Source organism: Mus pahari, chromosome 10 (assembly GCF_900095145.1).
Source record: "Mus pahari chromosome 10, PAHARI_EIJ_v1.1, whole genome shotgun sequence".
Taxonomy (NCBI): Eukaryota; Metazoa; Chordata; class Mammalia; order Rodentia; family Muridae; genus Mus; species Mus pahari.
The window spans coordinates 90,277,761-90,288,519 of NC_034599.1; the positions used below are offsets into that span (position 1 = coordinate 90,277,761).

The following is a 10,759-nucleotide window of genomic DNA, read 5'->3' on the forward strand; positions in this document are numbered from 1 at the left end:
CCCCATAGAAAATTTCAGAGCATTGTTTGCCCAACGGTTCACGGTACTGCTTCCAGAGGATGTATATTGAGATGTATCTGGTGTTGGTCCATTTCCCTATAAAATCCTTAGACTTTCTAAAATCATTTCTTTTGCACGCTACAGTAAGTATAATAAACAGTTGTACTTGTAATAAACAGTTGTTTCCCTGAAGCTCTGTGATGACTCAAGCAAATTGAGCCCAGAGGCCCAGGTAAAACCTGCCGACTCAAGCGCAGTGTGTGACAGTTCTGGGCGCTCGCCCTGAGGGATCTGACACCATAGGTACATACGTATCTCAGGACCGAACTGGAAGCCATCCAGCTGCAGAATCGATTGCTCGCTCTGTGTGGCAGAAAAGTCCATCCACAACCGCCATCTCAAGTGTACGGAGAGAGCACAGTGGGAGAAACTGAGGCTGAGGCTGAAACTCAGATTGCTTCTTCCCTGTAAGGCTGAACTGCACTTTGGAAGTTGTTGCTCAGGGTTATTTTCCAGTGTATTTATTCACTCTATACACACACACACATGCACACACACTCACATACACACAAGCATGCGTGCGTGTGAACACATGCACATAAACACACACACATGCATGTAAACATACACTCACACACATGCACATACACATAAACACCACACACACATGCACACTCACACATAATGCACACACATGCACACTCACACACTCAATGCACACTCACACATGAATAAATACATAAATACAACCTGCTGAGTCCATTTAGGTTAATATATTATGATTTTAGGGCTGATCACATAGTATTGGAGAACCAATTAAGAGTCCCCATCTCCGGAAAAGATTGGTTTTTCCCTCTCTTATTAGTTATTAATTGCCCATAGCTCTTCTAGATATGGTCGTATACCTAATGTATGAACATGTGAGCAAGCATACTGGTGTTTTGGATGCCATGGCCAACAAAGAACTCCCCCCACCGTTCTGTCTCCACCATGGTGGACTGTATCCTGAAACTGTGAGCCTGTTTGGGTAAAGCGAGGAGAAAAGTGACCATGTTCTGAACCGTGGTGGGAATGTACTATTATATGGTGTTTTAAACATTTTTTTTTTTAGCAGTTTTCAGATTCATAATACATTGTTATTAACTGAAGTCACCATGAAGCTAACTACATATATGTACACTCCCAGACGGGTCTTGAGTGATGCCATTAGATCAATTCCAAGGTCTGGGAGTACACATGAATATGGTCAGTTTCCTATTTTGTATTAAAACTAATCTGCTGTGGAATGAAGGCTTTCAGAACTCTGCCCTTCATGATGCCAGTGTCTTGGCAGGGAAAACTGTCTTCTCTAAACGTTGATGTTGCCTCTTACCCAGAATACTTACTCTTACAATCGGTGTCACGAGCTGGTGCTTTAAAATTCCCTCTTTTTGCTTTTAATTTTAAATCTTCAAGCTGTGTTTAGCAGTTCTAAATCTGACAGCTTGTGAGTGGGAGAAAGAAACCCGAATAGGCTTTATAGGAGAGAGGGAGAGAGAGAGAGAGAGAGAGAGAGAGAGAGAGAGAGAGAGAGAGAGAGAGAGAGAGATTCTCCCTTGTAAAGAACCCTAGGGGCAGACAGATACACACCATAAGCTGTACAGGCTAGGAATTCCAAAATTTTTATTTCTAAAAACAAAATGTGTTCGAATGCAACACCAGACACAAAGGAAGAGAAGGGCTGGAAGGCTGAAGCTGAAGAATCCCCCCAGCATGGGCCATGTCTGCGGAGTGAACTAGCACCATTAACCCAGGAACCACGGAGTTAGCAGCAATCACACCTAATATAGAAAACACTTTAGAAAGATTATTTAACTATGGAGTAACAAAGTTGTTTTTTTTTTTTTCTTTCTAGAAACCTCTTGAAAAATCAATTGGAATTTGGCATTTGAAATTGATGAAAACAGTTTAAAAATGGACCCAGTTCTACAGCTTGTCAAAGGGAATGAGTCATTATTTTTGGAGGGGGAAAAAAGAGTGTCTGAATTGAGCTTTTGGCCTCCTTCCAACCACCAAGCAGGTGCGACAAACCGAGTATTTCTATAGGAATCCAAACACATCTAAAACGGGTCTCAGAAAATATTTTCCTAGACTATAAAAATACTAAATGGAATACAAAAATTCCAGCATATTCAGCCAACAGACTATGGCAGACAAGTATCTAAGACACACTTAAAGCTATTTTGTGCCACGATCCTCACGAGCATCAAATAATGCAGTAACTTTTTGCTTGCTTTCTGACCCGTTGTTTGTTCCCCTGGGCACGTTACCCGGCCAGATATAGACCCAACACTGTGCTTCTAGCAGACGGAAGGACTCGAAGAACAGCGGCCGGTTGGCCCTCACAGCGCTGGAAGCACAGTGATACAGGCTGCTTTTAAAGATGAGTCGGCAGACACGGCCCGTGAGCCCAAGCTGGCTGCCACTCACTCTGTTTGGTCACACATGCCCACGTATGCGTCGCCACATCACCAGAGCACAGCTGAGAAGGTATGACAGAGATTCTCTGTGACCTTTAGGTCTACAGAGTCTAAGAAACTGACCTTCTGGTCCCCGCCCCCCAGAAAGAGGCTGCCCAGAATACTCTGAACTCATCACTCTGGGAAAATTTCCACTCAACGAAGTTAAGGTAAATGTTGGAGATTAAGATGATTTTTGGCAGAGGTTTGCTGGTTCCATGGCAGGTCAAAAGTTACATAAGGTTGGCTTGGCAGCTCTGAGTACCGAGCCTTATGCTGGCGCTCTAAGCTGTACAGCCGTGAAAACGTACCTCCTTTCCTCTGTGAACCGGCTATTTTGTACCAAGTAACATCCTGTTATGTGCTTCCTGTCTGTCTCAACCCATGAGCATGAAGACCCCACCTAATCTGCATCCATTAGAACTCCATACCTTGACATCTTAGCAACAGACAGAACCAGCAAGAAAACACGCTGTGCTGAACACCTCTTAGGCCCCTTCCCCATGACAGGCATCGTAATAGTTAGTACTACTGCCATCCAGGGCCACAAACATATCCCGTTTGACAAAGCGGACCAGGTTCTCAAGAGGACACATGGGCTTGGGAGAGCGCTTGTGGAAGTCATGGCAAAAGGAGGTGTGGAAGGTGACGTCAGCCCCGTTATAAAGAATCCGGACAGAATGTTCACTGGGCTTTTGACGGTCTTGCCAGAGCTCAAAAACCAGCCTGGCGGCAAACCTCGGGAACCTGGCTTCCAAAAGACCCAAGGCGCTGAGGATGGGTGACAGGGTGACGTCGTGAGCAGAGTAGAGGGTGAACAGCTCGTCCCTCCAGCCCGAGGCAGCGCGCTGCATCCGGCTGACCGTCTGATTTAGGATGGGGTGGGCCCCGAGGAGGGAGTACCCAAAGTACAGGAGCTTCTCGTGCCTCTCGCGCTCATCCTCTATCTGGTGCGTCTTGATCACCTTGAAGTGCTCCATGCCAAGGCAGCCACTTCTGCTGCAGGGGAAGCTGACATTGTGGCAGAAGTGGCAGAGCATGGAATCGATGGGGTTGGCCGCCCGGAGCTGCTTCGTGGGGATGTCCACAATCTTGGCCATCTCCCCGTAGGTCCTCTCCAGGTCGCTGTTCTTCAGCCGGAGCAGGTACTGGCGGCGCTGTTCCTTCTCCAGATACTGGTTTCTCAGTGGGCAGTAACAGTTTCCAGAGCAGAACAGGGCACTTGGCTGGTGCTTGAAATAAACCTTCTTCCAGTCAAACTCTGGGAGGAAGCCATAGAGCAGGGCTAGCCCGCTCTGCAGGGTGCGGCTCTTCCCCGTGCTCTCCAGGTAAAGCTGGTCTGAGGACCAGTTGTTGGGCAGAAGTTTGTGTTTCCTCAGATAGATGTCCCTCAGCAGCTGGCCATTCAGCAGATGCTGTACGACTCCTGCAACACCAGAGGACACAGAGACTTTCTTACTGCAAGTTTAGCAAAAGGGCCACACACGGCGCCAGCGCCCGTCTCCGGCATGTACGAATCCAAGCTAATGGGATGGGGCCTGTTTCCCAATAAGGACGTACAAGTTGTGAGAACAGGTTTGTGTCAGCTAGGGTGAGGATGGGGTGTGGAGGACAGTCTTTGTCACAAGTCTCTCCCCACTGGACTCGCCATTTCCCTAGGGCCAGCAGAGACTAGGAATCCCGAATCTAGACTGTAATCAGCAAGTACCTAAGGACCGGTGTACTGCCCAGGGACACAGCATCCTCAGGCAGGGATGGTGACATGAAATCTGCCTTACCTGACTTTACCTGCTTTCTGCCTAGTCTCTCTAGGGTTAGGAAGTTCCCTCCGTGGTGCTGTTTGCATTATAATGCCTAACTGAAGGCCCCCTTTAACCTCTGGGGCAGCCTTCTGGTTCTGCAGGACCTATCTAAGCTCAGCCAGCTAGCTCGTCCTCTGCAACCTCAGATATCCAGACAGAGCATTTTAAGAACCATAGAGGAGACAGTATGCTTAACATGTCCCCTTTAAGTGAAAAAGAAAGCAAAGCTGTGTTCACAGCTGCTTTGAAATAGAGGGTGTGGGAGGGAGGTGGGTGGAAAGTGGAAGCAAGATTTCTACCTTCCCTTAAATGCTGTCTGGGTTTTGCACACCCTCTTACAACAACAAATGAACTTTTTACAGAAATGAGAAAGCTTTATCTATCTGTAAGCAGGAGAGGGCAACCTGAAAGAGAAAAGCGGGCTTGCCCTCCAGCCTGCAGCATGTGAGGGTCCGCATCTCAGAAATGGGTGGGAATCCTCTGAGGATGCAAACTACCCTCAGGCAGTGTGCCCAACTAAGTCATTTATGTGCAGCTGTCCCAGTGGTTTGGAGAGGTCCATCCCCAAATGAGGTGGGCACCTTCACTGCTGAGCTGTCTTGTCCACCTCCTGATATATTCTTACATCATGAAATGGAATCCGGAAGCGAGGGCTCACTAGGATACCATAGCATCAAGAGTGTTTCTTTAAAAACATCTGCCTGGCCGGGCGTGGTGGCGCATGCCTTTAATCCCAGCACTTGGGAGGCAGAGGCAGGCGGATTTCTGAGTTCGAGGCCAGCCTGGTCTACAGAGTGAGTTCCAGGACAGCCAGGACTATACAGAGAAACCCTGTCTCGAAAAACCAAAAAACCAAAAAAACAAAACATCTGCCTGTATGTATGTATGCGTACCAGTTGTGTCCCTGATGTCCAAGGAAGTCAGAAAAGGGTGTCAGATCCCCTGGAACTGGGGTTATAGATAGTTGTGAGCCTACTTGAAGGTGCTGGGAACCAAACTGAACGTGGACCCTCTGCAAGAGCAGCCAGTGCCCTTAACCCCAGAGCCACCTCCCCAGCAACCTCGTCTATTTCTCAGGGGAATGGTGGTTCTTTCTTTCTTTCTTTCTTTCTTTCTTTCTTTCTTTCTTTCTTTCTTTCTTTCTTTCTTTCTTTCTCTCTCTCTCTGTCTGTCTGTCTGTCTGTCTTTTTTCTGTCTTTTGTAATTTATACTCATGAACACCAATGCTTCTGCAACAGGAAGATAAACTTTTCTTTTTACTTATCGTGTGTGCACGTGTGCATGGCAGTGTGCACACAGAGGTCAGAAGACAGCAGCCGGTTGGTTCCTTCCTTCTGCCACGTGGGACCCAGGGATTGAACCTGAGTTACCACGCTTGGCAGCAGACCCAGTTTACTCACGACTACCATCTTGCCTGTAGAGTTATTTTTAATTTTAAGAAAGCAGATGTTTAAATAGATACCTTGGGGTCTGTGAGTCCCAGTCCATATGAGATCGACCAGAAGACCAACCTCTTCCTAGGGCCCTGACGTAGGGGTTTAAACACTTATCATGTGTCGTTAAGTACCATTACATGCTATTAAGACAGTTCTGCATGGAGTTTTTGTTAAGTCTTGATCATTAAGTTAATCCTAAATGGCCTTTGAATGCTCTCTGGGAATGACTAAAATCAGGAGCAGGCTATCTGACAGGCTCTCCTCTGCCCAGCAGCCTGAGCAAGGAACTGTCGGCCACGATCCCCTTTCCTGCTGACTGGCCAGATGGTCTTCATGGCAGCCTGGCTGCTTTGGCCACTTCGCAGTCGCACCGAGGACACTTCCGCAGCTTCAGGAGACCACTACAAACACAGCTGAGGACTGACAGTCTGCCACAGCCTCAGAAAGCAACACTGTAAGCAAGACAAGCCTGGTGAGACCTAGCCAATCCTGCAGCCATTTTCTCAGGCCAGTGGGCTTCTCCTGGTGGCCGGGAAGGCCTCTGACTGGTGCAAACTGTCCTTTATTTGTGGGGAAACGGCTATAATTAGTGCAAACATGCTTGACGTACCCCCTGTGTTGGTTTGTACAGGCTTGGCCCAGGGAGTGGCACTGTGAAGAGGTGTGGCCTTGTTGGAGTGGGTGTGTCCTACTCCAACAAGGGGATGGGTATTTAACCCTCAACCCTGCTGCCTGGAAGCCAGTCTTTTCCTGTCTGCCTTCAGATGAAAATGCAGAACTCTCAGCTCTCCCTGTACCATGCCTGCCTAGATGCTGCCATGCTCCCACCTTGATGATAATGGACTGAACCTCTGAACCTGCAAGCCAGCCCCAATTAAATGTTGTCCTTATAAAAGTTGCCTTGGTCATGGTGTCTGTTCACAGCAGTAAAACCCTAACTACGGCACGCCCCCCTTCCCTGGTTGTTCAGCTTGCTTTTCTAGTCAGCCCTCCTGCACTGCCCTCTCATATTGCAAGGCCCAAGGAAAGGCCTTTGAAAGGCCTTCCCTTGTCAACTCTGACTCTTTATCACTGCAGATAGAGCAGTGGCCAAGGTGGCAACACAGTCACCCAGGCAGTGGCAACTGCACAGGGGACAACAGCTGAAGAAACAGAGAGCAGATAAGAGAGGGTGGAGAGACAGAGAGAGAGTTCAAGAGCCCCAGGACAGAAATTGTGGGCCCAGGTTGCTGGAAAGTGTAACACGGTCACTACAGGGCCGGGAGTCCTCGCACTGTGAGTGGGTTGTGAGTTTTAACAACTGCTTTGCACTGTCTGCTTGCTCTGTCTGCTGCTGACACTCATTGCCACCAGAAGCCAGGGACTACAGTGCCTGCCAAGTGCTGGGACTGTTAGCAATGAAGCCCAGAACAGTAAATTCTTAGTTTTTAAGGCTTCGAGATTAAAAACCTGTGTTTAGCATACCAGTCCCCAGACTCTGGACACTCAAGGTCCAGGACTTCCAGCCCTGAAAGAGCTCACCAACTCATGATTTCTGTCTGGGTACAGCCAGGCTCCACACTGCTAACTGATAACACATGCACCCTACATCTGGAGGACTTTACCTATCTATCATCTCCTAATGTATACAAACAGAGGGGTGTGTGGGAGGGACAGTGACCAGCTAGCCGTCCACATCGTGCGTACCTGTCTGCGTGAGCTCTCCCGTCTCACACAGAGGATGGTTAGGATAGAGAGGCAGGGAATTTAAGGGGCTTTCAAAAGATGCTCCGGATCCTTTCAACATGTGACTAATGAAAGCTTCCAGTTTAGGGTGATACGGCTTCCTAAAGAGACAACAGAAACAGTAGTTAGAACACTCCAAAACAGTCACACATCAGCACACACAGCCCACGTGTATCACGACCTCCACTGTCTCAAAAACAGGTTCTGGGGTTCAGTAATTCTAAAGTTCCAGTTTCAGGGCCAGACAGATGGCTCAGTAGTTCAGAGCACTGGCAGCCCTTCCAGAGGATCTGGGTTTGATTCCCAGCAACCCACGGTAGCTCACAATCATCTGTGACTCCAGCCTCAGGAGATCCAGTGCCCTCTTCTGGTCTCCGTGGTGTTTCTACATACACACAGGCAGAATACCCATTAACATAAAAATAAATGGAAAACCATTTTTAAGGTTACAATTTCATTCTGACTTGACCACAGATACCTATACACACAATGGAGGTCAGCCCGAGTCCCCACCCTCTGATGACTACAATACACTGGGATTGGTTTTGTCCTCCATCAGCATGTCCCACATCCTGCGGCCTCCGGGTCCTGTGGGAGGCAGGAAGCTGCTCTGGTTTCTTCCTTTCCTAGTGAAACATGTCACCTGCCAGGCTTGTAGATTCTTCAACCTGTTGTTTCTCCATCACCCTCACAGCCACACCCTGGGTTCTGACTTTAGACAGCCTCCCCTAGATGGCTGTGAGGGGGGTGGAGGGGTATGGGGAGTGGAGGTGGGGGATGGGGGGAAAGGTTACTGGCTTTCCTCAGCTTAACCCAGCCCTTCTCACCTTGCTCCACAGCCAGAGGGATCCACTCTCACATATTCACGAGGCTACCTTCTGGATAGGGGTGTGTACACTTCTGGATAGGGGCGTGTACAGCTGGTCACTTTGCTTTAGGCCCCCTACGGAGACCCCCTCCTTCCTTCTGATGTGGTGTTCTGGTCATGGGGAGTCAGCCATCTTCCTTTCTCCCAGCGTATAACACTCCGTCCCTTCCCATCTCCATCCCTTTTTCATACATCTTCATGGAAGACCTGTCTCATCTTTACTGTTTCTGACCTCTGGCACAAACTCCCTTTGGAAAACCATTAACTGAATAAGATAACCAATGCCCCAAATCTCTCCAGTCCTGTATAGGTGGCTGCCGTGCAGTAGGCAAATATAATACCTCACTTAATGCTAGGCAGTAAAGAATACCTAGAAAAGCTGTGAGCTGTGAGCTCACAGAGCAGACGTGGCAGACAAGGACACTTTATCCATCACTAATACACGGTTTCCCTAGATGAGGATAGCCTACAAGCAATACGCCTTTTCTCTGTGTAACTAAATGACCTGCAGATACATATGCCTTTTCTCTGACTAGCAAAAAGGCGTGTGTGTGTGTGTGTGTGTGTGTGTGTGTGTGTGTGTGTGTGTGTGTACAGTTTCCAGCTGAACAGAAGTGGACAGAGAGCCACCGGCAGGAAAAGTGCACGTGATTTGGCATGAGAGCAGCAGATAAATTGTTCTAACGGCAAACTCCTGCTGTCTGAAGGACCAATTAACTTTGGAAATACTTTAAAAACTGATGCCAAAATGGATTTACATCTCTCACGAGCAGAAAGCTGAAAAAAAAATCCATCTTAAAAAATGTTTTAAAATTAGAGTTTGCTAATCTAGACATGCAAGAGAGTCTAATAAAGCCCCCAGGATGGCTTCCGGGAATCTTGTTGCTTAGAAAAAAAACAAAAAACAAATAACAGAGCACATTTTATTCTGCCTGAGGCTGAGCACATAAATGTTTATAAACCAGGAAATAAAATGTCCAGACCCACAACACGGCTGTCAACATGAATTCACATCAACACTGGCTATCCATCCACACAACTCAAATCTTCTGTTCGGGGGCATTATTTCGGTTGGCGACTTCTGAGGCTCTGAAAACGCTCAGCTGCCAATTTTAGAAATGGAATGTCACTACTGAATGTGTTTTGCCGAGATGTTCCAGGTTCTTGGGGCATCCGACTGTTTAATGATGCTGCGCTATCTAATGATATTCATTACAACTGTCTCCCCTTCCTCTGTTTTGCAGCACTAAGATGGAAACCGAGCCCTGGATATGCTGAGCCTGTCTCGAATGCTCTCCCACCAAGTCACACCCCAGCCCCCTCATTACAACCTTTTTCAAGGGACACAAATATGAAGATTCACGGACAGATAACTAGTGGCTGTATCTTTTCCATAGTAGGAGGACTAGGTAGCTGAGCCCTTGGGGGCCTAACCTGGACCCCACTGCCCAGGTCCCACCCCTCCGTCTGTCCCTGGAGCCCAGAGCATATCTGGTAGATGCTCCATAAACACCTGGGGATGAAGTCAACTGTGACATGTCCCGTTCTTAGATGTACGGTGAAAACATCATGTCCACGTCTTCCTTAACCCAGAATAATGAATATCGTGTCACCATACGGTTATCATAATACTGTGATTTCAATGGGAACATTAAAAACAAGGGCTGTGCTAGGCGAGGGTACTGTTGTGTGCCAAAATCTGTTATTTCTACTTGGCAACATGGTTAGCACCCACGGCTGAAGTTTGGCCCCTTCCTGCTCTGTTCTTTTCTCTGGCAGCTGTGTGGGCACCCCAGGCCAGCTGTGGAGACATTGCTGAAGAGTGGTGAAGGCCAACAACCTGGAAGGACCCTCCCCTTGAATAGCTAGATGGGGCTGAGTGGTGTGAATCTACCCTTACACAGGAAGAGGTGAACTTCCCTGTTTAGGGCAAGGTGCCTTTGAGTCTCTGTTAAAGCCTGAACTCGCCCTGACTAGCTGAGGGTGTATTTCTCCTATGACTGTGGCCTCCTTGGGAATCTGCCTGTTGTGCTGACAACTGAGACTATAGAAAACATTACCTCAAGTTGTTTACTCAGGAGTTCTTATACACTTTCTTATATATTCTGCCCCGGTGTACTTATCCTACAATGTCCAAGGCAGAATCCCACGGCCAATCACATTCAAGAGAAAACAGACCGTTCGCCGTGATCTGGGTTCTGCAGAGCTGGCTACCTGGAGCTGGGACGGCAGAGCTATTACCAGAAAGTGTAATCTTAAAAGCTCACCTGGCTGGAAACCAGAAGGAGCTTATACCATATCTAAAAATCTTAAACCAAATAAAGAATAGATGGTTTCCAATTTCAAAAAAAAAAAAAAAAAAAAAAATAACAAGCTTCTAAAAAGACGAACCTAGAGTACTTTTCTGGGCCTTTTTTTTTGTGAAACTTG

General features: G+C 47.6%; 1 protein-coding gene across 2 annotated transcripts in view; it reads right to left on the reverse strand.

Moving 5' to 3' along the window:
• Positions 1 to 1,648: 1,648 nt before the first annotated feature.
• The window catches only part of Pxylp1 (2-phosphoxylose phosphatase 1), a 63,763-nt gene continuing 54,652 nt past the window's right edge, over positions 1,649 to 10,759 (reverse strand). Inside the window, exons 5-6 of one of the 2 annotated variants that reach the window (XM_021206629.1) lie at positions 7,423 to 7,562; positions 1,649 to 3,924 (exon numbers count right to left, since the gene is read on the reverse strand). In XM_021206629.1, coding sequence (XP_021062288.1) covers positions 2,987 to 3,924; positions 7,423 to 7,562 — 1,078 coding nt within the window. In that variant the 3' untranslated portion in view covers positions 1,649 to 2,986. The remainder of the gene's footprint in view (positions 3,925 to 7,422; positions 7,563 to 10,759) is intronic. The other variant, XM_029543543.1, reaches the window with a different exon arrangement.